The following is a 27,113-nucleotide window of genomic DNA, read 5'->3' as shown; positions in this document are numbered from 1 at the left end:
CAGCAGCGCAGCCTCAAGTCGAAACAGAACGGATCACGTGCAGCCAACAATGGCCGACATAAGCCCGCTCAGCCTGATAGGGCGCAAGGCTCTGGCTTCTCCGCATTGGCGTTGTACGCCGCGCGGGACCTTCAGGCTTCATGAACCCTGCTGGGGCAGGTAAACATTGCATCGGGAAGCTGAAACAGTGATATGCCATCTTCTTCGACCGCTGCAGCTGCCGTGTGCAGTATGGCGACGCTCGACGGCCGCACAGCCCGGTATCCGCAGAGCCGCAGCCTAGTGCGGCCTCTTGCCTGCCCTCGTCCCTCCTCGCACATGGCTGACTGAACTCGACTTCTCCTCCGATCGCTTACTCACTACCCAGTCTCCAACCCTCCTCCCGGCCGTGTTCCTGCGCGCGGCTACCTACCATCGCTGCCTACCTCGTGCCTGGGGCCGGTCTCATGGCTTCAGGCTCATTCGTTATCGTCGCCGCCCGTATTTCGTATCCGCCGCGGTGTGCCAATGTCGTCCTTCCACCGCCGGCGTGAGGAGACGGAAGGGCAGCCCACGCAGGCCTGGAACAACCTCGCCGGACTCAACCAAAGCTTCGCCGCACACGACCTTCCATCCGACCAGCATTCCCTGTTCACCATCGAATCCTTCGACTACGACGTCGACCAGGTAAGCGCACTCCGCTGACTTGTTGGACCCTACGCTCATCTCCCTCAGTCCGTCTGCTCATGGGACAACAACAACCACACCTTTGTAACCCCGCCGACGAGCACCGGCTCTCACAGTAACGCCGGCGACTATTGCAGCACCACCAGCAACCAATTCTACCCGTCGACTGACGATGCATGGGGCTGTAATCGAGCAATTAATGAATATGACATCAACCGAGACGGACCGGACCCAGTTGCCTTCGATCCTCAGCTGGATTTCGTAGATGGTTTTTCCTACGTAGAGCCAGTCAGCCAGCCTAGCTACATTGATCCTACCGCATTCTCTGGCGATGTGATGGACATGGGGAGTTGCGAGCCTGTTCTCGACGTGCGCCCAGAGCCCCCGAAGATTACCATAGAGGACACAGGGAATATGGGATCATGGTTAAACAGCATGTATACACCTGGATTGGGAACCACGGACAACACCATCCCACCACGGCCGGGCCCTTCGTCCATGTCGGCGATGGCGCTAGACGTGACATATCGCCCCCGGGAACTGGCGGACGACCAGGTGTCGGAAAGTAGTGTCAACACGTCGCATACCAGTCACTCCTGTCGGACATGTTCTAAAAACTTTGGTAACAAGGACGACTTACGGTAGGAGATTTCGGCCCCGTTTCGGGTATCCGCATGCTAACGGAATCGCGCAGACGTCACCAGCGTTACCACGACCCAAAGAAGCATACTTGCAGGATTTGCGGGAAGGGCTTCGTGCACCCTAAGGATCTCCGGCGCCATAAACCAACCCATATCGCAAATAGGCCGCAAAGGCCATGCCCGGTAGATGGATGCACAACTGCCACCGGCAGGCCGGACAACTTGAAGCGACATATCCAAAATAAGCACCCGGAGTTCGATATCGACGCCTGGACAGCCGCCCGCTGAAGAAGCCCAGAACGACGGCCGATAATTCTTTGGGAGTTGTGGAGGGAGTTGGTTTGGTTTGGCGTTTGACTTTAATAGACGGGGCTACTGGTTCGACGCCCATTGGTTGCCAGCCAGGATTACCGTTGAATGTTGGATGACATAATGGGTCGGACCAAGGGCGTATTCGTATTGCTTTTTGGTATACGTCGGCGGAATGCGGGGCTAACAGCGGAGTTTCTTGAGGGCAGCAACTTCTCTCGCTTTTTTACTAGTCATTACTAACGGAAATCATGGAGGCTTCATATCTGTTTGACGGCAACTGTGACGGCCAGCCGGCTTCTCGGGCGTTCGGTGGGCTCGGCGAGTTGCGAAGCCGGCTGCCGGATCCGCGCGTGGAACCGGGCAAACACCTTCGCGACGATGGCCCGTTAGGAACAAGGCTGAGCGGCCGGCGCAACGACGGGCGCTGCGCTGTATCTTTCCACGGTCTTTGCCTTTCGTCCTACGCTGACAGAAGCCTAGCGCGGTTGCATCGGCCTTGGCGGCAGCGCAAGAGGCACGCGAGCATCCGGCATCCCTGTCAGGCCGGGAGACGCGTGTACCTGGGGCCTTCTCATTATTGCAGACGCCGGAAGGGGGCCAATTCTTGGGGTAGTCTCCAGCCCTGTCAACTGGTCAGCCCTCCCGTCACCAACACCGCCAGTGCGGCTGTGTCCACCCCAACTCTCCCTCCGCCTTCCTGTCTCTACTGCCGACCATCTCTTCGATCGCGTTGAGTGTACATACGAGTCAACACGCCACTTTCTGGCGAATCCGTCGTCCTCTTGTACAGCCGTCACAATGAAACCGGACACGATCACTTACCCCATCGAGGAGCCGGTATGGAACAGCAAGCCCGCATGGGTGCTGCCCGGCTGGGCCGAGCCTTTGGTACGTGAAAGAAATGCCATGGACGAGCGAAAAAGATCGCCGGCACTGACGATCCGTTGCAGATGGTCGCGTCCATCTTGTTCGGAGCCATGTACATGACGAGGCGAAAGGGCTATTCGATCCGCCGCAAGCCGAGGGGTTACAAGTCGATATTGGATGATGAGCCAGGCTCTGGCCGCTCGAGCGACGAGTTGTTGCGGTACGATTCCGAGAACGACGACGACGCCCAGGACCCGATCGCTGCGGCCAAGCACCTCCCCAAGCAACGCAAGTGCTGCTGCGGCATCGTCGTACAGACGCCCAATACCTCGCGCTTCAAGAACAACGTCCACAGCCGTATCCTGCAGAAATTCCCCTTCTTGATCGAGATGTTCTACTGGATCATCAACTACGCCTTCTACCGCATGACCGCCATCACGTCGCAACGCATCTTTGCAAAGAGCGGTATCTGGAATGTAGCGCAGGAGCATGGTATCAACGTGCTCAAGTTTGAGCACTTGAGCGGGTTCAGCTGGCTTTTCCCGGTCCAAGAGCGTCAGGTACAGCAATGGTTCATGCACGGCCACCAGGACGCCTTGACCGCCTTGAACAAGGCGTACGCGCTGATCCATATTCCAGGCACTGTCGGGTAAGGATCTACAAATATCTTTCAGTGGGGGTTGTATTGACAATGTTGCAGGTTCATCTGCTGGTACTACTACATTGCGCCGTCGCATCCGACCTTCGCCGTGGCCCGCCGCACCATGACCCTGACCAACTTCCTTGCGTTCATGACTTTCATCTTCTACCCTTGCATGCCGCCGCGCCTCCTGCCGAGAGAGTACGGCTTCCTGGACACGGTCCGCCACGACGACGCTCAGAGCGTTTGGATGAGCGGCAAGTACGTCAACTCGCTCGCCGCCATGCCCTCGATGCACTTCGGCTACGCCTTCTGCATCGGCATGACCCTCATCTACCACTCGGGCCTCTTCCGCCGCACGCTGGAGCGCGGCGAGATGAGGAAGTCGACGTTCTGGAAGCTGTTTTACCTCATCCTCGGTATCGCCTACCCTTCGTTCATCCTGACCGTCATCGTGGCCACTGCCAACCACTACATTCTGGATGCCGTCATCGCCACCTGCTATGTCTTCATCGCATACGCCTGCAACCAGATTTTCTTCGTCTTCCTGCCGCTTGAGGATTGGTTCCTGTGGTTGCTGAGAGCCGAGAAGCCGATTCCCTCGACCGGCGAGAGGTTCAGAGAGCGGGGCGGCAGGCTGTAGATGCTGTGAATAATGCTCATATATATATACTTTACGAGGCGTTTGCATAGAGCGGCGCAACGACAACTATCTATCGACTTGGACGGCATATTAGTATAGTTTAGTAATACCCTCATTATGACTTTCTGTTTATCGAAATTCAAAATCTGTAGAAATTAGCAGAAAAAGTTTTGCCCAATCTAATTATTATTCCCACGCGACCAGTGTCGATGCAGAGTACGGCTCGTGCCAAGACCGGGGAGGGAAGAGCTTCCGGCAACCGGAAGCTGTGAGCTCTCGTCTGCAGGCAGAGCTCCCGCCCGGGCCAGTTTTACACCACTCTCACTCTCGAATCAACACGCGAACCAGCCACGGTCGTTTCCCACTACCCCGCCGGACTTTGACCGCGCCCTTTCGTTCGGAGTTCACCGTCGATATATTATACTTCATGCTTCCTTCTCGTCGTACGGTATCGCCAATTGAGCTTGCACCGGGGCGAGCGCGCATTCTGTCGCGTTTACTCGCTTGCAGCAGCACACGCGTCGCGCAGCGTACGAACCACCCACCCTCGGCGCGACAACTCGTACAAAGGAATTTGAAAAAAGCGCAAAATAATGGCGGACCAAGCATCGAACGATACGCCGCTCGAAGGCACACCGGCGGCCGACGTCGAAATGGGCGGCAGCGGAGAGTACGCGGAGGACAACACTGCCACAAACAACCCCGACCAACAGGCCGGCAATGAAGGCGACGACAACGACGAAGGCGTCGAGATGGCAGAAATTGAGCCCGAGACTCCCAAGGTGGTCAAGTTCTTAGAGTAAGCACAAAATGCCCACATCTTGCGCAATTGTTTGAGCGGGGAAGAGAAGACATTGAAGCTCTGGTGGAAGGAATTGAGCTGTGAACTAACCTTGGACAAGTCACTAATGACGCGTTTTCTTCAATCTCTCAAACAGCTACTTGAAATCGCCCATCATTGAACTTGTCGTCGGTAGAGGCGATAACCAAACATTGCTCACGGTGCACCAAGCGCTGCTCACCAAGTCGCCTTTCTTCGAGGAGCAATGCGCCCGGTTCACCGACGGTGACACCGTAAGCAACACCACCCTCGAGGCCCTCAAACCCAATCCTGGCGTCCCCATTGACCTGCGTTCCCTACGCGCAATCTAGCACCGCCGCATTGAGCTCGCCGACGAGGACCTAGACGCCATGGGCTCGCTCCTCGAATACCTCTACCACAACGAATACTTCCCGAAGCGCCTCAGCGCCGACAGGGACTCGAAGCTGGAGCCGGACCCGACCGTGTCCGGGCCGGACGTCGAGGGCGTGCAACTGCTCAAGCACGCGCGCATCTACACGCTGGCCGAGAAGTTCGGCCTGCCCGACCTGCAGTCGCTCGCGCACAGCAAGATCCACCGCACCGAGAGCACGCCCAAGGGCGAGATCGTCTACGCCCGCTACGTCTACGCCAACACCAGCCCCGAAGACCGCACCATCCGCCGCCCCGTCGCCGCCTTCTGGGCCCACCGCAGCCACGTCCTGCGCCACCACGCCGAGAACGAGTTCCGCGCCATGTGCCTCGACTTCCCCCAGTTCGGCTTCGACGTCCTCAGCATGGTCCTCGACGCAAAGGAGAAGCGCAGCGGCGGCGGCAGCAGCGGCGAGCCTGTTGTTGGCGTTAGTGCCAGCAGCGCGAGCGCGGAACCCCCGCGGTCCGCGAGGAAGAGGGCGAGGGTTAGTTATGGCTAAGCGCCTGAATCCCCCGGGCGGACGTGGTCCTTGGTCAGAACGTTGTAATGACGAGGTGATTTTAGGGTGGATCATTCCGAACTTAAGAAAGGAAAGAAAAAAAGCAAACATAGGGGAAGTTTGCGCTTTCCTTTCTTCGACATCTAAGAGAACATTTCGATTTTAAAAAGACAGGCTATGCGAGAGCGGGTTTTGTACAATTTAAAGGAGGGGGCATGCACAAGCCGAAAAGGCATCGTTCGTGCGGAGGAGTCATGGACTGCGACGGTTATGCATGGCAGGTCGACTTCGCAGTCAAAGAGCGCATCATTTCTTTCGATCTCATTCTTCAAGCTGAAGAACGTTACAGGGCTTGCATATCATCTGAAGGACTCAGGAAAGGGGCGGGGTTGCTGGATAGCCGTTTACTCAGTCAAGATGTGTAAAAGAAGCATTTCGACTTTAAATCAAAGCAAATAACCTTCAAATGTGGCAAGACGATCTCGAAGTACAGTCCTCTCTCGCAGCCGATGGCCAGTGTGAAGAATAGCAAGGCCCCAGGCGTAACTATGCCTCAGCTCGTTCTTTGAAAAAGAACATTTATGGGTCGTTGAAGCTATCATCCGAAAATGTGGAATTAAAAATTCTACATACACGTCCGGACGATAGCTTCAGCTACCCATGACATGAGCGAAAAACAAATCCACACTAGCCATCGGCTGCGAGAGGGGACTGTAGAAATACGAGGATGGTAGCAAAGCGGACATGCTCAGGAGCCGAAATCAAATTCACGCCGTTACGCGCTCAAATGGCGACCAATGCTCTCTATCTAATACAGTAGTTGACGCCTTATATATGATGTTTTTTCGTAGTATTGGAAGATGCAAAATCCGCATGTTCATCGCGCTCATTGTCATCATCAAGCTACTTCACACGCCAATCAAGCACCTGTGTTTCTATGTTTCCCTCACGACCTTGTCGATGGCGGCAGCGACGTACTCTACGTTCTTCGTGTTCAGGCCGGCCATCGAAATACGGCCGTTCTTGGTCATGTAGACGTGGGCGTCGGCGCGGATCTTGAGCACCTGCGCCTCGGTCAGGCCTGTGAAGCTGAACATACCAATCTGGTCAGTGATGTGGTTCCAGGTGCCGGGAGTGCCGAGCTCCTCGAGCTTGCCGCGCAGCGCCTTGCGCATGTCGATGATGCGGCCGCTCATGGTGCGCAGGTTCTCCTTCCACTCCTCGAACAGGGCGGCGTCGTTCAGAACAGTCGAGGCAATGCGGGCACCGTAAGCGGGCGGGTTGCTGATCTCGGAGCGTTGAAGGATCTTGAGCTGCGAGTCGACGCGTTCTACCACGTCGCTCGCGTTGGGGCCGGGTGCGGTCACGAAGTGGAAGCAGCCAGCACGCTCGCCGTACAGACCAAAGTTCTTGGCATACGACTGCGCAATGACGAGCTCGAAGCCCTGCTCAACGAAGTAACGGATGGCCCAGCCGTCCTTGTCCAGGTCGCCGGATGCGAAGCCCTGGTATGCGCAGTCGAAGAAGGGGAAGTGGTTCTTCGCGCGAATCACCTCAGCGATAGCCTTCCACTGCTCCTGTGTAGGGTCGACACCGGTAGGGTTGTGGGCACAGGCGTGAAGCAGAATGACGCTGCCGTCAGGCGCACCCTTGATCGCGGAGAGCATGCCATCGAAGTCGAGGCCACGGGTCTGGGCTGAGAAGTAGGGGTAGGTCTTTACGGGGAAGTGGACATTGGTGAAGATCTGGTTGTGGTTGGCCCAGGTAGGGTTCGAGAAGTAGACGGTCTTGTCCGCCTTGGTGTTGTAGAACCTAGCAAGGAAGAGCGCGCCAAGGTGGACGGCGCCGGTTCCAGAAATCGTCTGCAGGCTGGTGACCTGTTTGGTGTGTCAGTGGGCTGTTTCCTTGACTAATAGTGAGTCAAGGACGCATGCGCCGGAGCGGCACAGCCCTCAACGCGGGGTAAAAAAACGTACACGCTTCTCAGCGATGGCCGGGCTGTCGGCACCCAGAATCAGCTTCTGCGAGGCAGAGGTGAACTGGGGCATGCCCGCGATGGGCAGGTACTCGTGGTTGAGCTCGGGGTCATTGCGGAGGATCTCGTCGGCCTATAGGATCGCTTCCAGTCAGCGTCCATCGTCACACGGAAACAGGCGCGGGGTCAAGCAGAAGAGCTGCGCGCTCACTCACCTTCTTCACCACAGGCAGAACCCAGGGCTTCGCGTTGTCGTCGCGGTACGCGCCGATGCCCAGGTCGACCTTCTGCGGATATGTATCCGCGCGGTAGGCGGCCATCAAGCCGAAGAGCGGATCTTCGGGAGCTTTGGGCACGACATCGGCCTGGAAGACGGTGCTCTTTGCAGGAGACATGTGGGCGGATAACTGCTGCAGGCGCGAGCGCGACGAAGACTGCGAGGGGGTGGGAGCGACGGAGGTGGGGTCTGCAGAAACTGGCGGGAAGGTGGGAGTTGGTGGTGGCATGACGGGCTCTTAATGTAGGGCAGCTCTCCGCGTTTCGTATACCCCGGAGGATCGGCTTATCGATTGAGCGAGCGTCCCGCAGCTACTCCGCAAAAGGACAGGCCACACCAGCGGAACCGCAGCGCCTGACTGCCTGGTTTTCGGACTGATGGATGCACGGGGCGAAGGGAGCTCTGGGGTAACGAAATGGTCTGAGGGATGCAACGAGGGGTGGAGCGCACGGGTGGATTGCGTCTAAAATTTCCTGGGGAGGCCTGTGAGCCTTATAATAGCCGTCACGCGAGGCATGGGTCTCTCAGGGTTTATCTGAGGGGCCCGAAACCGAGGTTCCGCAGCCACTGATGGCCGCCAGAGCTACCCGTTGACATCACGCGCGCCGCATTTCCCGCGGGCCTCGCGCAGTCACGCTTTTCACATGCAAACCCATCCCCTCCCATTTGCTCGCTATCTCTCATATAATCAGGTCCCACACCACTATGGTTCCGCACATTGCGCACGTCGCGTAGAAGATGGCCTGCGCTATGCTCCTCCTCTCCGTTGCTCGCTTCAGCTCCTTGTTGCCGCTGCCCACGTTCTCGGTCGTAAGATGCGAGTCTTGCACCAGCTGGTCAATTTGCGCCTGCTGTTCGAACAGATTGGTGGCCAGCGTGCTCTGCAACTCCGATATCTCGAGGAGGGACCGCTCAGTAGCCCTGCCACCCTTTGTCAGCCTCACGATCTGGAACATGAGAGAGTGCTGTTACATACCGCACTTTGTCGAGCGTGTCCTCGTAATGCTTGAGCATGTCTTGGTTTTCCTCTGCAAACAGCTGCAGCTGTTCCTCGCTCAATTGCTGCTCGACCTGCTGTCCGGCCTTCTCGTCCATACTTGCTCCTTTTCCGCCAGAGTAGCCACCAGTCGGGTCGTCTATCGTGGGCATCTGCATTCCCCGTGCCTTGTATAGCACGCTCTTGCTCTTCTCCCGCTCTCTCTCCAGCCGAATCTCCATCATCGAAGCCTGGAAGCCGCTGACCTCTTCGAGCTTCCGGCTGAGGAACCATATGACACCATCGCGATGTATCTTAATTGTGTTCTGCTTTGCCTCCTCGAGCTCCTCCTCCGGGCTCTTCGCCGTGATTGCGCCTCCGGCTGCCCATCTTCCAAGCGCTCCTAATCCTTTCGTCGCGCGCTTCCGCAACGCAATCGTCTCATCCGCGGACTGGCGCACTTTTTCTGCGTCGGCGAGATTTTTAATCGCGCCGCTCAGCTCTCGGAGCAGCTGTTTTGTCTCGGCATCGATCTGCTCGCGTTGCGCATCGGTCAGGTATTTGCGCTCTTTTTCAGACCGCGGGATCGAAGAAGACGAGTTGGTGCGCGCAAGTTGGCTCCGACGCGGAGGTTGCGCTGCTGAAAGGTAAGACTGGCGAATGGAGTGGAGGTACTGGTTGAGCTCGGAGATGTGCTTGTTCTGCGCTGGCGTCAGAAAGGTGCAGCCAAGTCGGTGGTGCGCGGTAGCTCACGATGCGGTAGGCTTCCTTTACAAAAGCCTCGACGCCATCCAAGTCAAACGCATGGGGCTTGATGGGCGGTTTGTCGTGCCGCCGCAGGGCTTCGTTGAAAGCGGGAGAGAGATCCATGATGTGCTCATGCAGGTTGCAGCTCGGGGAAGCTCTGGTCCACGTCAACGTAGCCGCATCCGCTTGGCGTCGGTCGAGCTTACATCCGCGTTATTGCCGAAAAGGTCCAGGCATAGTAAGGTATCCCGACGTGGAATGGCACCCACCCATTCGTTCTCATCAGCGGACCGCTCATTCGTCGCTCGCCATGCCGATGCCGAATGCCTTCGAGATTGCACCACTCCCGCTCTTGCCCTCTCACCGGCCCCATCCCCACCGATGTCGGTTAAGCACTGATAGCCAGGCCCTTCCAGCCGCACCAGATACTCCGCCTGTGCCTAAAATGCCTTTACTCCGCTTTTCTCCCTTTCTTTGGGTCGTGAACAATCTTTCTCCCCTCCCAAATTCTTCTCTCTATTCTGAAGACTTGGGATCATGACATCACCCGTTGGACATGAGACTCTTGAGCCAGCTGAGACAGCTGTTGCTACCAACACCGCCGATGAGCTAAAGATCTCGGCCTTTTCTGATGGAACCGACGATCAGCGAGGGGAGAAGAAGTTGGAGATTGAGCAGCATGTCATTCATGCTTCACCAGCATCCTCGCGAAGACCTTCGACCTCGAACGGGCCAGAGCAAGAGATTGCTCAAGATCTCGAAAGAGCCAGCACTGCAGCATCGGGGCCTGTTTATTCAGTGTTCCCAAGGAAGATGAAGCTATTCATCGTATTCATGGTCGCCTGGGGCGGATTCTTCTCCCCACTCTCCGCGAACATCTTCTACCCCGCCCTCAACACTCTAAGCTCAGAGCTTCATGTCTCCGTCGAGCTCATCAATCTCACTCTCACTACGTACTCCATCTTCCAGGGACTCGCGCCAACCATTTTTGGAGACCTTGCCGACATGGCTGGAAGAAGGCCCGCGTACATAATTGGATTCATTATCTACATCGGAGCTTGCATTGGGATCGCTCTCCAGGACTCGTATGCTGCTCTAATGGTCCTCCGCTGCCTGCAGAGCACCGGTAGCAGCGGTATGATAGCTCTTGCAAATGGCGTCGTAGCAGACGTTGCCACCGTTGCTGAGCGAGGAACGTGGATGGGCTGGGCAACAGGCCCGATGATGATCGGGCCAGCCGCAGGACCCGTAATCGGTGGCCTTCTTGCCCAGTTTTTGGGCTGGCGCGCCATCTTCTGGTTTCTGGTGATTATGGCTGGCGTCTACCTCATCATCTTCACCATCACATGTCCAGAGGCTGGACGCAATGTCGTCGGCAATGGATCTATCCCACCCCAGGGATGGAACATGTCCGTCCTCAATTGGCTCTCCGTCCGCAAGGCTACCAAAAAGGACAACTCGATTTCTCGCACAGTTTCTCGCGAGAGCAATCGTATTGCGCAGCAACGTCTTGCCCGGTCCCGCAAGCTGCGCTGGCCCAACCCTCTCAACACCATGAAGCTCATCCGCGAACCTGATGTCGGTCTGCTTCTCTTCTATAACTCCCTCGTCGTAAGTGCTCTCTCCTTCAGCACCATGAATTGCACAAAAAAGGAAAGTTACTATTTCCAACCCCACTTTAACGATGGCGCATATGTGGGTAGTTGAGGACCCCGTCTGGATATTTCTGTACAAACTTGAAAGCCACACTTACAGTCCCCTCCCGCAGCCGATAGCTAAGTGGGATGAAAAAAAAAACATATCATGGGGAGGTGAAGCCATCGTCTGGACGTGTATGTCGAATTAAAAATTATACATACTCCTCCGGACGATAGCTTCAACTACCCAAGGGTGTTTTCATTTGAAACAAATATCATTTTCGCTCATATCATGGGTACTTGAAGCTATCGTCTGGACGGGAATGTCGAATTAAAAACTCTACATACACGTCCGGACGATAGCTTCACCTCCCCATGATATGTTCTTTTTCATTCCACCCATCCATCGGCTGCGAGAGGGGATTGTACGACCAGACATACGTTTCAACTGCCCAAGCATGGTATTATTTGCGAACACAGAAAGATAAAAGCAGTTGCAAGTTATTGTTATCCGCCAATCACGACCTACACTTACACCCACACCCACACAGTACACCGCCTTCATGGACGTCGCCGCCAGCGCGCCCTTCCTCTTCACCGCAACCTACTCCCTCAACGACCTCCAGATCGGCCTCTCCTTCATCCCCTTCGGCTTCGGCGCCCTGCTCGCGCCGCTCGTCAACGGCCGGCTGCTCGACTGGAACTACCGGCGCACCGCCGCGCGCATCGGCATGACCATCGACCGCAAGCGCGGCGACGACCTGCGCAGCTTCCCCATCGAGCGCGCGCGCATCGAGGTCGCCGCTCCCTTGCTCGCCGTCGGCCTCGCGTCGCTGACGGCGTACGGCTGGGTCATGGACGCCGAGGCGCGCCTCGCGGCTCCGCTCGTGCTGTTCTTCCTGATCGGCTTGACGCTGACGGGCACGTTCAACGTGCTGAATCTCATGCTTGTCGACTTTTACCCGCTCAGCCCGGCGACGGCGACCGCCGCGAATAATCTGGTGAGGTGCTTGATGGGCGCCGGAGGCAGTGCGGTGGTGATTTTGATGGTCAAGAAGATGGGGAGGGGGTGGTGCTTTACGTTTCATGCGCTGGTCGTGTTGGCGGCGAGTCCGATTCTTTGGGTGCTGATTAGGAAAGGTCCGGGATGGAGAGAGAAGAGGAGGGTCAAAACTGAAGAGGTGAGGAGGAGGAAGGAAGAGAAAGAAGAGGAGAGGGAGAGAGCGAGGATGGAGGAGGATAGAGCAAGAAATGAAGACTCAAAGGAAGCGACGCACGAGGAAGAGGAGAAATAAATAGTTAGTTTATCACGGGCGTAACGCAGATAAATGCCTCGGCGCTACAAATACGGAATGAGAAATGTGAAAGAGGAGCGTCTGCATGGATGTGACAGTCATAATTATGAAGAGAGTGACCGCGGAATTCAATGGTGCTTTCCAAGCTCACTGTTGCATATAAAGAAACCAGGCAGATCTTTCTAATGCCTAAGGGTTAATTTAAGTATATCGGACCTATGGCCGAGTGGTCGGGCAGCCAAGCAATAAGATGCAATGTTTGGGCATAGTGAGGTTGCCGCTTCCACTCGCACCTTACCTCGCTAGGAGAAGGGGTAAAATTCCTGAAAAGGGGTTTTATAGCGTGTAGCTCTTGTGGCGTGTAAGCCCTGGCGACTCCCGATCAGCGACGCACGGCAGTCCAATCTGCTGAAGCGAACGGCAGTCATTGTCAGGCATTGACTATGAGTGAAAGTGAATTTTTGCTCCCCTAACGAGTACTATCAAGCACGCTAAGTGTAGAGTATAAATTTGTTTTGCACCGTGGTGAGTTTCAAATACACGCAGCTAACCGTAAGCTTTGTTTATACAGTCCCCTCTCGCAACCGACGGCTAGCATGGATTTGATTTTTGCTTATGTTATGGGTAGTTGAAGCTATCGTCCGGATGAGAATGTCGGATTAAAAATTCTACATACATGTCCGGACGTGAATGTATAGTTTTTTTTTATGTCTATTAAGATGAGTCACCTTCCGTCGCTGAGCCAGATCAGCTCTATCACTTTCTGTTACACCACGCCACAACATACCCCACCTCACTAGATCCTTCAATCTGCCCCGCACCGCCCCGCTAAAGTAGACAGAACCATCCTGCAAGCCAACTCGTTGCTTTCAGCGTTGCATGCGGTCCGAGCTGTAGGATCTTTGAAGGACATTGTTGTAGGTGCAGATCAACCGTAAGCAACACAGCTGATCCTTACCTCACAACCACGGCTCAGTTATCTTCTCACCGCCAACGCAGGTGCGGACACGCAGCTGCCTAGCGCCAAGACCAGCCCGCATCCTGTGCCGAATCCTTCACCCACAGTAGCTCCATTTTGCTTAAGAACCAGCACCAGCGGCCAAACAAACAAACCTCATACCGTCTCTAGCCACCACCCGCACCATCACAAAGATGTCTTCCAAAGAACCTCCCACCATCCCCACGGCCTCCTCTGACCCCAATGCCCCCACCAAAACCTACACCGCCTCCTGCCATTGCGGCAAAATCAAATTCTCCGCCAAAGTCTCCCCACCGCTTGAGGGGGGAGCGCACGAGGTGGCGAGCTGCAACTGTTCCATCTGCACCAACAAAGGATACCTGCTCATCTACCTAGCCAATGATGCAATCACTTTCGAGAGCGGACAGGAAGAAATTAAGGTAAAGTCGATGCACGGCGTCTTGGGAGCTCACTTCCTCTGTGCACGTTAGAATAAATGGCAGTAAATTGACCGTTTACTTGCCAAACAGGGCTACAGCTTCAATAAGAAGCAGGTGGAGCATTGCTTCTGCCCGAACTGCGGATCGGCTCTGTTCATATCTTCGATCAAGCCGGGCTTTTTCGAGGGCATGAAGGCTGTGAATGTGAGTGTGCTACCCAGTCCTTAGGCATTCCTTTTACTCTCGTTCGGAAATATGATCACTCTAGATTGACCCAACTGTACATAGGTCCGCAATTTCAAGGATATCGAGATTGACGACTTGAAGCTGAAGAAGGCAGATGGGAGGAGTTACTGATTACTGTATTGGGGAAACGAGCTAATGACGTCATGCTCGGAAGAAGATCCCATCTAAAAATAGCTTTCGCGACCAACAATTGTGAAAACACCAAAATCAACTGGGGATATCTTACGTTGGGTATTCCACCACTGAGGTGAATGCAGCGCGGAAAATCTGCAACCGTGTTTCCCAGTGTGATTCGTAAAAACGCGCGCTCGTCTAATGCCATTGCTGTTGAAAAACGCCCGGAACTGCCAAAAACAACCTAACTTTTCCCTTGAAACTTTGGATCGTAGTGCGCCAGGTGGTATCTCTCGTAATTGTCGTTAACCGTTGCTCAGAAGCAAAAGTAGAGAATCGATCCGGCCGCCGTCATGCCCACGCCAACCCACCACCAACGATCTGCGTCCGTGTGGTCCGGCTTCTGGCCTAACATCCTGCGCTTCAGCGGAGTGAAGACTTCGTTTGCACGCTTGATCTTATTGCTCGATTTCGATGCTGCCGTTGCCTTAGCGCCAGTGGCGAGGCTCGACGTCGGGAGCATCTGTGCAGGGGTGTAGGCGAGGTAGAGGGGGATGACCGGTGTGCCGTCGAATCCGTAGAGGGTTAATTTCTTGACATTGTGGTATTTGTCCGTCACGATGCTGTATTGCTACGGCAAGGGTCAGTATCCTACCCAAATGCCTGGCCCTGCAATTGGCTCTCATACCTTGAATGTCTCGTTTTGGGTGTATTTCGTGTACACGCCTGTGTCGTATCTGCAAGGGTCGGAAAGCAGCTGCCTTCCGTCGCCGAAAGGCGTTAGGTGTAGCTTGCCGTCAGAAGTCTTCTCGAAGGTGCCGTGTTGCCATTGCATAATTCCCTTGGGACAGTTGGGTGCCGCGGCTGCAGTAGTAGGCGTAAGTATAGGTCTACGGCGCGTTGTGTGAGAGACGCACGGTTCGCGATGGCACGATATAAGGCCTCTTCCCAGAAACCGTCCGAGGTGAAGGAGTAGGAAATGCCTGGTAAGGCAGGCTCGATCATGGAGTCGTTCGTCGGGTTGTAGAATCCCTATGCGGTAATGCGTCAGTGTCTGGGGATCTTCGACCGGGTCCACAATATCTCCACAAAAGGGCGACGCACCGGCCCGGTCAGCGTTTTGTTCGATTTGGATGACCAGGTGCCGTACAAATCGGCGTCCGCAACGCCCTGCGCAGCGACGATAGTGGCGCCGACGAGCGCGACGGCAGACGACAGTAGCATGGTGGCGGACGAGTTGGTGGGCGAGCGTAGCGAATGACTCGGGTGGGGGACGGGATGTGCTCGGTCGCGGGCAGTTATGTGTTGTGGATGAAGCCTGAGCGTTCCTCCAAGCGCTGACGACGCCCAGGACAGGAGATACAAGCCAGAGCGGGCCCGGACTCTCCCCTGCCCGCGCGCGTTCAAAGCAAGGGTTTTGCCCCAGATCTCTCAGCCACACGCAGGAACCGCAGGAACCGCGCGTGCGCAAACGGAAAAGCCCCCCCGGACCAGGCCTGGCGGCGATCGTTCTGTTCGTCGCGCTTGTCATTGGCTCCAGAGCCGGCCGCGGCTGAAGACTCTTCAACCAGCGCCATCTCCGCCCTCGCAGGGACCAGATTCGCCCGCCGATATGGCGTCCGCACAAGCCGCGAAGAAGGAACTGCGCAAACAGATCAAGCAAATCTTGGCTGTTTTGCCGCAGGACGTGGTTGCACAGCAGAGTCAGCAAAACTCGTCTAGCACCCCCATGCTGCTATTGTGCTGACGGCCTCATGCAGCCTCTCGTGCCGTCGGAGCGCTTTTGGCTTTACCAGAGTACCAGGCGGCCAGGCGCATTAGCGTCTACCTGTCTATGCCTGCAGGAGAGATTTCCACGGCAACCATAGTCCATGACGCGCTTGCCCAGGGCAAGAAGGTCTTTGTGCCATACACGTATCAGCGTTCTGTGCAGCCAGAACTGAAGCCCAAATCAATCATGGACATGGTCGAACTTGACTCATTCCGAGACTTTGAGAGTTTCCAGCCGGATAAATGGGGCATCCCAACACCAAGCGCAGAGTCAATCACAGGTCGCAAGAACAGTTTTGGGGGCCAAGGCCTCTCTGAAGGTGATGCTAATCCAGTCAGTGGGGCAGAGTCAGGACTGGACCTGATCGTCGTGCCTGGCATGGCCTTTGATGCCGACTTTGGTAGGCTGGGGCACGGGAAAGGCTTCTACGACTTCTTCCTGGACAGAAGCCAGCAACATAGCCAGAAAGCTTCTGGCGTCCGCATGCCCTTCCTCGGTATGACCGCAGTCCGTCATCTCACCAACGCAGATGTGAAGGCTAATTCGGAGCAATTAGTTGGACTCGCATTAAAGGAGCAGCTACTGCCGCCGGCTCAGTCCGTACCTATGGACGCGACCGATTGGAGGCTTGACGCACTCGTGGTCGGCAATGGAGAAGTTCTTCGATCCACCAAGGCCCAGCCTAACGCGTCCACGCCGTAGTCCTCGGAGGGAGAGATGAAGCTGTCGCTCTCCAAACCATACATTCTTTTTCCCGTTACGCCGCACCTGACGCCCTTCCCCATACGCAACCGTGATTTTATGATATCCCGTGTGTTCATTTCTATTCGCCCACTCAAGCCTCAACGCTCTGGATGAGAGAGACGTTGTCGCCCTTGAGGAGAATTTGGCCTATTACCCTGTTAGCAGGCTGATGCATTTGATCCCACTTGCGCAGCCCCGCATAACGAAACGTACCAAGCGCGCGGCGCGCTTCCTGAGTGTCCTTCGTGGCAAGCTTGACCTCAACGGCGTCGTCGATGACAAGGTTCATGAATTCGTCGAAGCCCTACGTTGTGTTAAGTTGCGTCGCATATTACCCAAGACGTGTAGCTGCTTACGCGAATCTTGCCCTCGATGCGCATGCCAATCTGCTCGAACAGCCAGATCTGCACGGTTGCGCGCGTCTGGAGGAGCTTGAAGATGAAGTTGATTGGAGGCAGCAGGACCTTGTTCCTGTTTCCACCACCGCGGCCGGCCATTGTGAACGAGGTAAAGCGAAGATTCGGGAGGGGTTCGTGGCGTGCAGCGGGCGGCGTGGTCGAATGGCCCAAGGTTGGCAGGTGCAGAGCGGGATGGGCGGTGGTTGCAGCTGCGGTTGGAGCTCGCCGTCGCCAAAGTTGTTTGCAGCGCGCTCTGCGCCAAGCCTCGGGCGGCGGAAGGCGGGCCCCAGTCACCTTGCAAGTACGTACGACAACATTGGATTATTTTTCCACTATGCACCTTTCCTGCGCCTAACGAACATACCCAACACCCCTCTCCTCCCTCCACGGCCACCTGCGTGCTCCGAAGAGGCTGCCCGGTTCCACCGCGTTCTGCGATCCTATGCGCCTTACGTAGCGGCACCCCTCAGTCCGCCCCACCTGCTTGTCTAAACCTCCGTCACCACCCCTCTGCGCCGACCATCCAAGGCCGCAACCATGGCTGCCAACGGTGCGGCGGCCCAACAGGCCTTTGCGCCCGTTCTTGCAGCGCTCGCCACCATGCAGAGCAACGTCGACCGCACTCAGAAAGGCCAGGCTCACGAGTATCTCGAGCAGTTCCAGAAGTCGGTCAGTAGACATCGCCGCCAACACGACGCCCCAAAGCCGCGCTGACACGACTCGTCACCAGGAGGAGGCATGGACCACCAATTTTGCTATACTGCAGTCGCCCGACGCCGCCGTGGAGGCCAAGCTGTTCGCCGCGACGACACTCAAGGGAAAGGTAGGTTGTTGAACCGACAAGGCCCATGTCAGGAGCGCGCGCGTGCTGATGCGCCCAGATTGTGTATGATCTCCACCAGCTCCCGCGCGAGTCGCTTTCGCCGCTCCGCGATACCCTTCTCAACGTGCTCGCCGCCTTCCGCGCCGGCCCCAAGCCGATCCGGATGCAGCTCTGCGTGTGCCTGGCCAACCTGGCGATACAAATGATGGAGTGGAAGGATGTCCTGCCGCTGGTTGTTTCGACCCTTGGAAACGACCCTCAGAGCATCCCCTGCGTCCTGGACTTCCTGCGGGTCCTGCCGGAAGAAGTCACCGAAGGACGAAAGATTAATCTCACTGTACGTTCGGCCGATCCGCCACTTTGCGAGCCCCCGACGGCGGTTTTTCGAAGCACGATCAGAGTCTAATCCATCATGACAACAGGAAGATGAGCTACAGGAAAGGACAAAGGAACTGCTGGAAGACAACGCGCAGGAGGTCCTTGGCCTGCTGGGCCAATATTCCCGTTCATCCGGTGAACTTCTTGCCCTATTTTCTGTTGGGAATGCAGTGCTAACTCCCGCAGATGCCGCTTCGAAGAACCCTCAACTTATGGATTGCATTCAATCGTGGGCACGTGAGGTTCCCATCAACGACATCGTCAACTCCTCCCTGCTGGATACGGTCCTGAACGGCCTCTCCGAGGACGAGCCTTTCGAGTCTGCTGTGGAGTGCATCTGCGCTGTCATCCGGGAGACCAGGGATGTCGACGAGTGCATGAATGTCATCTCGACCCTCTATCCCAAGCTTATGGCTTTAAGGCCCAAGATCGAGCAAGCCGCTGAAGAGGAGGATACTGAGGTGTTCAAGGGCATTGCCAGGGTTTTCGCCGAGGCTGGTGAGGCGTGGGTTGTGCTGATCGCAAGGCTGCCCCAGCAGTTCCAAGGCCTGGTGGAATCTGTCCTGGAGGTCGCTGCAAGGGACAACGAACGGGATGCTATTTCTCACACCTTCAACTTCTGGTACGAGCTCAAGCAATACCTGACCCTGGAGAAGTACATGCCGGCGAGACTCGAGTTCGTCGCGGTCTTCTCGAAGCTCGTCGACATCATGATCGGCCACCTGGAATACCCGAAGCCGGAATCTGGCGACGAGAAAGATCTATTTGAGGGCGACCGTGAACAAGAGGAGAAGTTCCGGGAATTCAGGCATCAGATGGGCGATGTGCTCAAGGACTGCTGCGAGGTTATTGGAGTGACGGAATGCTTGCAAAAGTGCTATGCACTGATCGAGGAGTGGGTCAACAAGTACGGTCCTCAGGCGTCGGCTGGTCACGTTCCGGAATGGCAGAAGTTGGAGGCACCGCTGTTCGCCATGAGGGCTATGGGACGTATGGTCCCTCAGGACGAAAACATCATGCTCCCACGCTTGATGCCCCTGCTTGTTCAGATTCCGGACCAGGAGAAGGTTCGTTTCCAGGCCGTCATGGCCCTTGGGCGCTACACGTTGTGGACCGCTCAGCACCCGGAGACTCTTCAGCCTCAATTGGACTACATTATGGCAGCATTCAACCACCCGTCTAAGGAGGTCGTCCGCGCCGCCGCCTTGTCATTCAAGTTCTTCTGCAATGACTGCGCGCCTCTGCTGAAGGACTATATTCCTCAACTCCAGCAGTTTTACACCAGCGTGCTCGACAGGCTACCTGCAAGTAGCCAGGACGAATTGACAGATGGCGTTGCGTCTGTTCTTGCTGAACAACCTCCTGAGGTCCTCTACGATTACCTCAAGCTGTACTGCGATCCCGTTCTCAAGACTATTATGGAGATGGCACAGAATGCCACCGATGATAAGGCTAAGCTCGCTCTTGCTGGTAAGTTGACTCTTTGCACTCACTTCGACATTACTAAACGAGACAACAGACAAGCTGCAAATCATTACCATCTTCATACAATGGGTCCAGCCCTACGTCCCCCCCACTCAGCCACATCCTTGCGTCAGATACTGCCAAGAGATCTTCCCAGTCTTCGCTACCCTTTCTGATAACTTCACGACGTTCTCGCCTATCCTTGAGCGCGTGTGCCGCTGCTGGCGTTACATGGTTCTCTCCTACCGCACTCACATGGCGCCACTGCTTCCCCAGTTAGCGGACAAGCTAGCCTCAGGATTTACGTCATCAAGGCAAGGCTGCTTCCTGTGGGCGACCGACTCCATCGTGAGGGAGTTCGCTCCTGGCGTCGAGGGCATTGACTCCAACACTCTCGCAGCTGTTTTCCAGTTCTATTCTCAACAGGCGACGACTTTCCTAAGGGCGCTCAGCGACCTTCCTCCAGAACAGTTGCCCGACGGTAAGTATAAATTTTTGGAAGTTGTGGGACCATCTAACTTGGGTGCAGTCATCGAGGACTTCTTCCGGCTGTCTGTGGACGTCCTTCTATTCTTCCCTGATCAGTCCGTCACGTCTCCGCTCATGCCTTCGATCATCTCGGCAGCTACCACGGCTCTCACTCTCCTCAAAGAGGAGCCTCTCATCGCCTCGCTGCACTTCCTGCGCGATTTCCTCGCCTACGGCACGGACAACCCGCCTTCATCTGACTGGGGCGACGAGCCTCGTACCAACCCTCCCGAAATTCAGACGGCAGTCAAGCATCTGGTCAGCGGTCAAGGAGATCAGCTAACCCAACGTATCATGACGGGCATGATGTACACGTTCCCTCGGGACTGCTTCCCAGATGCTTCGGGCGTGCTGCTTGAGATGTTCAACCTGATGCCGGCGGAGGTGGCTCAGTGGATCAAGACTACCGTCAGCATGCTGCCGCCTGGGTCTATCAGCCCGCAAGAGGCGGAGCGGCTGATGAACAACATCAACCAGTATTACTCCCTTATTCCCGAGAAATTCACGTACAGTGCTTCTGATGGAAGAACCAGGCGCATCCAATCGAACGAAGTCCGCAAAATCCGCACGCTGCTGCAAGACTTCACTAACTCGTACCGCCGCCGTAACGTCGCGCCTCGCGAAGGCCTGGGTCGTCTCGAGGCGACCAGGTTCCGCTTCACCGGTTGAGCGAGACGGCATCTTCAAGACGATTACGATAGCAAGCATGGGTCGGACACGGGTCTAGAGGGGGCTTGTAAAGTTTAGCATTTTCCTGTTTCGTGCAGCGGATTGGGGCTCAACAACCGCGATGCGATTGGTGGGACGATGGATGGTCTTTTCTTCTTTCTGCAGCTTTTACTCTCGAGCTTTAGGTGTCGATAAAGTCAGGATTAGTGGCGGGGTTGAGGGGGGTGGGAATACGAGTCGATCTTCAGGAAAGAAACAAGACGGAGGGACAAAAATTCTGATGCATTGCAAGTAGGGAGTTCTATGGCATACGGTGCGGGTTGTAGGCTTATACCGACTAAAGGGATGGATACGGAACGCGGGGCACGAGGTATGGTTGGCTGGCCGCGTCGGCGACGTTTGAGAAGTTCAACAAAAGATTATGAGATGGTTCTTTCTGAAGACCCGAGTTTGACTGGGATGGCACGAAAATCCTGTGTTCGCGCGACTGCGGATTATGTGCATCACGCTGGTTTGGCCCGAGTTCATTAGCCCTGGCGCCCGAAATTTAGAGTGTTGTGAGACCAGATGCCGATGACTCACCGCTAAGATCGACTCCGCCTCACGCACCGTACTACTTAGGGCAAAGCAGGTGGGCAATAGGAATGCGATCCTGGATGCCAACCCCACAGTCGTCAATACGCGTTTCCTTCGACGTCTCCGCCTAGGCTACGCGATAGACACGACCCAATCACATGTTATGATGGAAAGCGTTCGGTCGTCAACGAACAGGATTGCAAGCGATTTGATGGGGCTCTCGGCCGGCCTGTCTCATGATACCACATGTCGCATAACGCGGTAGAACAGCTAGTAGCACTGCAATGGTTCTAGAGCCCAGCCGCAGCGCCAAGACAAAAGCGGTAATCCGCCTACCCTAAGCGGAAACCGCTGGAGTCTGTGCAGGGACACCGACGGCCAGCCACTAGGAGAAAGCATTCTCCGCACTGCCACCTCTCGCTGGCCTTAAATACCCCTCCGCTTCGCAACCTCAGGTTGACTTTAACCCTCGGCGGCTTTTCTCCTTCCCCTTTTACTTTTCCCCTCGGGCCTCGATTTGGGGAGGCCCTTTCTTTGTGTTTCCTTCTGATAACAACAACAACTGGACACAATGCCGGTCTGCCTCAGACTCCCCGCCTACTACTACATGCCGAGTCAGCTCCGCACACCAGACTCCCCAACCTAACACAAGTGGGTTTTCAGACCTTGGAAACCACAACTGTTTTGCATCGGATCTCACCGGCACCTCTTTGGACTTCGCTTTCGCTCACGGCAACTCTTCATCGGATCTTCTCGCTTCCTTTACGGAACCCTATCACCCGCTTCCTCCCTCGTCTTTCCCTGACGCCTTCTCGAACGGCGGCTTGGACGCCGCATCGCTCGATATCTTTGACGGCCTACAAAACGATCCGCTTCTGTTCGCGCTTGATGGCGCAAACGCCGCATCGAACTACTCCTCAGACGAATCTCCCGACAACCTCTTCTCGCAACCTACTATGTACAATGAATCCTTCCTCGCCGCTACCCTGAACCCCTTGCCAGGTCTGTACCTTCTGGTCCCCTTCTGAATCCACGGGACTAACAGCCGCCAGACTCCTTCCACCCCTTTCCTGCCAGCAACGCTTCTTCCCGCCCGTCTCCGTACTCTACCATCGAGTCGGCGTTCTCCAACGATGCACCAGCGCGTGTCTCTACGTCTCCCGCGGGCTCTTCTGATTCTGCGGGTGGCAAGCGCAAACGCGCATCCTCCGGTGACGAGCCAGTCGACGGAGCTCTCGCCGACAAGCGGCGCCGCAACAACCTTGCGGCGGCAAAGTATCGACAGAAGAAGGTCGACCGGATCTCGGAGTTGGAGGATGAGGTGAAGGAGGTGTCGAAGGAGAGGGACGACCTGAAGCTGCAGTTGGCACGCAGGGACGCGGAGTTGGAGGTTTTGCGGAAGCTGTTGCTGGACAAAAAATAATGTCCTGCACTTCCCTTTCACCTTTGTTTTTTTCTTAAGATCTGTCTTCGGGAGCCTTGAGGCTACGCTGTCAGCGTGTGCTTCGGCCAAGTTGTTTTGGGGTTTAGGGATTGGGAAAGGTTATGCGATGCTCAGTCGATGTCGGTATCGATCAACATGAGATTGTTCATTATTTTAGATCGGCAAATGTTATCGTCATGGCTGCTTCTGAAAGTTCAAAGGAAAGTCTGTCAACATGCCTCACAGTCCAGAGTGCTCGCTGGTCGAGATGGTCGAAGGATTCTTGGTGACTCAATTCTCCATCTACATACTACATGCCGTCCCATTTATCATCAACCATCCGTAGCACAGAAGCCTCATCAGTATGGTGTTTTCTGAACTCATAGTCTCCAACTCTCACTCATAATGGCTCACCATCGCAGACAATTTTGCTTATACTCGAGGCCTGCCTGCTGAATCCACATGTCCGCCAGGTCCGAGCTTACGGTATTTCCTTTTATGACTAGCGCGCCAAGCTATGAATCATAATTGCTCATCCCCACTCAGCGCCAGGCTGACGAGGGGTCCTGCCTCCATCCCCCGTCTTTTTGGCCAACAGGAACGAGCCCTAACTTCTCCTTTCGTTCCAACTTTCGAACGAACTCTTGGACAACTACGAACGTGTCTTCCTTTGCATGCTCGCTGACTTTCGAAGGTTTTAGGGCCCGTGCGGGGCGGAATTTGCATTCCACGTTTCATCAACATCAGGATCATCCATTTGAGCAAGAGCTGAGAGTCAGCATGGAACCTGTCAGTTTGCGATCGAGAGCGGCTCCTTTTCCGAGGCTTAAAATTTGGGTTTTCGAATGCAGAACCGCTCCGTCATGGACCCTGTAGGAGGCTCAATACGCTCTGCCACCATTGGCTCGCTGACTCAGGTAGGCGCGGCATGACGAGTCCCTGACTACATTTTCTACCGACCCATCTTTCAAAGGAAAGGTCACGTTCGCCGGCTTTCTCCCAGGGACTTATTGCCTGCGCGCGAGTGGTTATTGGACAGGCGGAAGCGTTCCGCGTGCATATATCCGCCATGGCTTCGACCGAAAGAGAGCTACGTACCCTGGTATCGCCCGTTTATCGCCACTAAAGGAAACTCCCGATCTCACTTTTCTAAAACCGCAACACGTCGGGGACCGCGTCTTCAAATAGCACCCCTACTGCACCTATCAGCTCGGCCTCAAATATCCGGATTTACGCGAGGTCCGTGGAAGATCGGATAGTGACGGGGGTGCAGATGGAATGTTCCATCTCGTTCATGCGCATTGCGTGTCTACGCATGAAGTTCGGTTTCTTTTTTGAGGCTCTGATCAAACGCCGACAGCCTAAATTTGGATTACCCCAGCGCATAGGCGCAATTGCGCCCGCCTTGTTATACAGCAGCTGACGCAATAGGCAAGAAGTCAATGAAACAGGACTAATCGATACGAATACGTCATCATTGGCGGTCTTTGCCTATACGAGGTCGGCTCGCATGGCGTTGCAGCAGGGGAGTTGAAGAGGTGAATGCACGCTATCTCTGGAAACAACAAGACCATCCCGGCACGCTGCAATATCAAACGATCCGACGTCGTGGTCCATCTAGTAGCTCCAAGTCTCGGCGAAACACGGCCATTACTTATCCGATTTGCCCGGCGTTTGTTTGGCTTGGCTGGCGCTATCCCGGCTAGGGTAGCAGACGGGCCCGAAAGTGCAAAGTGAGAGAAGCACCGTCGGTGTATCACTCTTTCTCCAACGACGGAGTAGAGTTTATTTGAGCTAATGCAGGGACGTCCGAATACGCTTGCGACCTGCCGTGTCCGCATTGGTTTCATTATTGCAGTCCACGGCGCCGGTATGTCTGCTGGAGGCGGACCCGACGGGCTGGAAAATCCACGCTGCACATGCGATAAACGCCTTCTGGCTTTCGTCACGCGCTAATGTATCGCCGGTCACAGCGCAGAGTTTGCGATCTGATCCTGAATCTGTGTGTCGTTCTGCGAGTGGCAATGATCTCAAAGATCGGTGAAGGTATATTTGGATGGAGGGGTTTCGACGACTGAGGCGTCACCAGAACGAGTTGTGCTCGGCGGGTTTTGACTCAGGCGGGCAGCCTATCGGAAGGCGCGCGCCTGTCTTGTACAATAATGAGCGAGGAGATGGACGGCGAGGCGGGCGGATCCTGCGGGCGGATGCCGGCTGTGCCAACCAATGGCGGCGCCACCCCCACCATCCTGAGCCATAAGCACCAAGGAAAAATGAGAGGAAAAATAAAGAGAAGCCGTTTGAGGTGGTACGACAGGAGCCACGCGCGGTAAAGCGAGGCCGTGTGCTCCGAGCCGTTGTGCCCTCGTCATCAGCTAATAAGCTAGCCATGTGGGCAGGTGGGCGGCCGTATCCGGCCATGTCCCATATTGCCTTGCTGCGGCGCGGTGCCAATCCTAACGGCCGCCGCGCGGCGCAACGCACACAATTGCGCCGTCGTCGCATTTGCGACGGTGCCATGCTCCGTGGGCCTGGTCAGCGGCGTCCCACTTGGGGCCCTATTGATTTTTTGCGCGGAAGGATTCGAGCAATCTGCAGCTGGCGGGCAAGCGACGTTACACACGCGCTACCGCGGGCCATGTGACAATGACGGCGAGACAGAGGCACTGAGTCCCGGCGCGGCGGGCGGGCTGGTTATTTTCGGCAGCGGCTGCTCTCCTCAGCAGCATCGTCAGGGCAAAGGCCGCCAGGCAGTCAGCAAGCCGCCCTGCCGTCCACGCGAAGCCGTGAAACCGTCCGCGTGGACGGCCTGGGTCCCTGCAACGCAGCGCGCGCATGGCCGCAGCGCAGCGCAGCGCAGCGCAGCGCTCCGTTTTTCATCAGACGCCGACTCGCGACTCAGCCGGTCCTTGATTGATGGAGAGACTTTAATGCGATGGCGATCGTCGCCCGCAGGTGGAGAGAGTGGAGGACCGACGGTTTGTTTTGTGCGCGGCGTGCGTTGACGTCTGCCCTGGCGCCCCTCTAGGCCCGCGCCAAGCCGCCCTGCGCGAGTCGGCCGCGCTGCCGCGACTCGAGTTCCTTCCCTTCGCGGCCAAACCCACAAGCTCGACCCGGCCGACGGGATGAGATCAGCTCCCGCCCGCGGCATAAACATGGCCCAAGGCATTCGTCAGGCCTACAGGCCCTGCTGGATATTTTTAACAGTCCCGCGTGCAGAGGAGCCATGTCCGCCGCCGCCGCTGCGGAGGATCCCGTCCGCGGTGGACTGTGCCCTGCCTATCTGCTCTGCGCAAGCTTCTCCGCATTTGACGAGTGGAACGTTGCGAGGCAAAAAGATTAACCCATATATTGGCTTTCGCACGCTAATTACTATAGGCCGAAACGCTGTCGGCCCGTTGCTGGACTTTTGGCGCGGCAAAACCAAGGGGATTGGCAGCTCTGGTCGCCCGTTTCGTATTCTGTATAGCGAAGATCCGGGCGCGTTGGTAAGCGGGCGGAATCGCTGCGCGCGACGCGATATTGCGCTCGTCGCGCCCGTCACTGACCGGTGGCTCCTCAAGCGAGCAGCAGCCGTTTTCTGGTGGAGGGCGCGGATGGAGCCGCGGGTCGCATCAAAAACATGGCTGCCCGGTGACGCAGCCTCAGATCGGAGCGGGGGACCCCATCCAGCTGCGCAATGCTCCGGCGGCGGGCTTGGGTGGTACGGACTACAGGGCGCGTGGAGGGCTACGCACGTACGATGCATGAACTCATCAAATGGGGCAAATTGCGCCAGGCGTCTGGCAACAATATTGCCAACGGCGCGCGCGCTGCCCCCGGCGCGGCGGTCCCAAGGGTCGCCCCCGAGTGCTGGGCCGGGAGGGCAGCCGGCTGCCGTTGGCCGTCTCGTGGCGTGAGGCCTGGTGCTGCAGACAGGCGTCGCTCAGCCAGCCGCAGGCACGCGCCCTGGAGGGAGTTGGGGCAGGGGCGCGGGATCCGCAGCTTCGGAACAGAGCTAAGAGCTAAGCTTTGCGGTAAAGTTGGCTGGCCCCGGGTAGATCGAGAGGTGATCGCTGAGCCAGCGCGGCGAATCAGCGCGGCGGGCAGCAGCGCAGGCGGCGCGGGGAACGCGGAGAGACCCTGCCCAGCGCGCAGCTGCTCGTGGGCGCTGGCCGGCCGCGTAGGGGCTCCC

General features: G+C 56.3%; 12 protein-coding genes across 12 annotated transcripts; 8 read left to right on the top strand and 4 right to left on the bottom strand.

Moving 5' to 3' along the window:
• Positions 1–507: 507 nt before the first annotated feature.
• On the top strand, positions 508–1,595 carry LTHEOB_3380 (Zinc finger C2H2-type protein; the record flags this gene model as incomplete). The annotated part of the gene is made up of 3 exons (XM_035512297.1): positions 508–666; positions 715–1,307; positions 1,361–1,595. The coding sequence occupies 3 exons, from the start codon at positions 508–510 to the stop codon at positions 1,593–1,595; spliced, it is 987 nt and encodes a 328-aa protein (XP_035363273.1).
• An 822-nt stretch (positions 1,596–2,417) lies between these two features.
• Positions 2,418–3,769, top strand: LTHEOB_3379 (Integral membrane protein; the record flags this gene model as incomplete). The annotated part of the gene is made up of 3 exons (XM_035512295.1): positions 2,418–2,507; positions 2,570–3,135; positions 3,187–3,769. 3 exons carry the CDS (start codon positions 2,418–2,420, stop codon positions 3,767–3,769), a joined length of 1,239 nt encoding a protein of 412 aa, XP_035363272.1.
• Positions 3,770–4,362: 593 nt separating this feature from the next.
• Positions 4,363–5,500, top strand: LTHEOB_3378 (uncharacterized protein; the record flags this gene model as incomplete). Its single annotated transcript, XM_035512294.1, has 3 exons — positions 4,363–4,568; positions 4,708–4,843; positions 4,922–5,500. 3 exons carry the CDS (start codon positions 4,363–4,365, stop codon positions 5,498–5,500), a joined length of 921 nt encoding a protein of 306 aa, XP_035363271.1.
• Positions 5,501–6,435: 935 nt separating this feature from the next.
• LTHEOB_3377 (Aspartate aminotransferase) lies at positions 6,436–7,981 on the bottom strand (the record flags this gene model as incomplete). Its single annotated transcript, XM_035512293.1, has 3 exons — positions 6,436–7,377; positions 7,477–7,608; positions 7,691–7,981. 3 exons carry the CDS (start codon positions 7,979–7,981, stop codon positions 6,436–6,438), a joined length of 1,365 nt encoding a protein of 454 aa, XP_035363270.1.
• A 451-nt stretch (positions 7,982–8,432) lies between these two features.
• On the bottom strand, positions 8,433–9,598 carry LTHEOB_3376 (Snare protein syntaxin 18 ufe1 protein; the record flags this gene model as incomplete). The annotated part of the gene is made up of 3 exons (XM_035512292.1): positions 8,433–8,673; positions 8,729–9,429; positions 9,482–9,598. The coding sequence occupies 3 exons, from the start codon at positions 9,596–9,598 to the stop codon at positions 8,433–8,435; spliced, it is 1,059 nt and encodes a 352-aa protein (XP_035363269.1).
• A 414-nt stretch (positions 9,599–10,012) lies between these two features.
• On the top strand, positions 10,013–12,407 carry LTHEOB_3375 (Mfs general substrate transporter; the record flags this gene model as incomplete). The annotated part of the gene is made up of 2 exons (XM_035512291.1): positions 10,013–11,086; positions 11,664–12,407. The coding sequence occupies 2 exons, from the start codon at positions 10,013–10,015 to the stop codon at positions 12,405–12,407; spliced, it is 1,818 nt and encodes a 605-aa protein (XP_035363268.1).
• Positions 12,408–13,559: 1,152 nt separating this feature from the next.
• Positions 13,560–14,162, top strand: LTHEOB_3374 (Aldehyde-activating protein; the record flags this gene model as incomplete). The annotated part of the gene is made up of 3 exons (XM_035512290.1): positions 13,560–13,805; positions 13,896–14,009; positions 14,094–14,162. The coding sequence occupies 3 exons, from the start codon at positions 13,560–13,562 to the stop codon at positions 14,160–14,162; spliced, it is 429 nt and encodes a 142-aa protein (XP_035363267.1).
• Positions 14,163–14,481: 319 nt separating this feature from the next.
• Positions 14,482–15,389, bottom strand: LTHEOB_3373 (Endoplasmic reticulum protein-folding chaperone; the record flags this gene model as incomplete). The annotated part of the gene is made up of 4 exons (XM_035512289.1): positions 14,482–14,796; positions 14,854–15,029; positions 15,083–15,197; positions 15,270–15,389. 4 exons carry the CDS (start codon positions 15,387–15,389, stop codon positions 14,482–14,484), a joined length of 726 nt encoding a protein of 241 aa, XP_035363266.1.
• A 388-nt stretch (positions 15,390–15,777) lies between these two features.
• On the top strand, positions 15,778–16,638 carry LTHEOB_3372 (5-formyltetrahydrofolate cyclo-ligase; the record flags this gene model as incomplete). Its single annotated transcript, XM_035512288.1, has 2 exons — positions 15,778–15,868; positions 15,926–16,638. 2 exons carry the CDS (start codon positions 15,778–15,780, stop codon positions 16,636–16,638), a joined length of 804 nt encoding a protein of 267 aa, XP_035363265.1.
• Positions 16,639–16,771: 133 nt separating this feature from the next.
• On the bottom strand, positions 16,772–17,177 carry LTHEOB_3371 (Small nuclear ribonucleoprotein e; the record flags this gene model as incomplete). Its single annotated transcript, XM_035512287.1, has 3 exons — positions 16,772–16,827; positions 16,894–16,984; positions 17,037–17,177. 3 exons carry the CDS (start codon positions 17,175–17,177, stop codon positions 16,772–16,774), a joined length of 288 nt encoding a protein of 95 aa, XP_035363264.1.
• Positions 17,178–17,615: 438 nt separating this feature from the next.
• On the top strand, positions 17,616–20,940 carry LTHEOB_3370 (Importin-beta subunit protein; the record flags this gene model as incomplete). The annotated part of the gene is made up of 7 exons (XM_035512286.1): positions 17,616–17,747; positions 17,809–17,901; positions 17,960–18,238; positions 18,324–18,405; positions 18,466–19,749; positions 19,799–20,224; positions 20,273–20,940. 7 exons carry the CDS (start codon positions 17,616–17,618, stop codon positions 20,938–20,940), a joined length of 2,964 nt encoding a protein of 987 aa, XP_035363263.1.
• A 1,147-nt stretch (positions 20,941–22,087) lies between these two features.
• On the top strand, positions 22,088–22,939 carry LTHEOB_3369 (B-zip transcription factor idi-4; the record flags this gene model as incomplete). The annotated part of the gene is made up of 3 exons (XM_035512284.1): positions 22,088–22,130; positions 22,180–22,518; positions 22,569–22,939. 3 exons carry the CDS (start codon positions 22,088–22,090, stop codon positions 22,937–22,939), a joined length of 753 nt encoding a protein of 250 aa, XP_035363262.1.
• Between the last annotated feature and the right edge of the window lie 4,174 nt (positions 22,940–27,113).

The sequence above is a fragment of the Lasiodiplodia theobromae genome, assembly GCF_012971845.1.
Source record: "Lasiodiplodia theobromae strain AM2As chromosome Unknown scaffold_8, whole genome shotgun sequence".
Lineage (NCBI taxonomy): Eukaryota > Fungi > Ascomycota > Dothideomycetes > Botryosphaeriales > Botryosphaeriaceae > Lasiodiplodia > Lasiodiplodia theobromae.
Note: the sequence above shows the minus strand (reverse complement) of the source record. Positions and strands in the feature narration are given on the sequence as shown.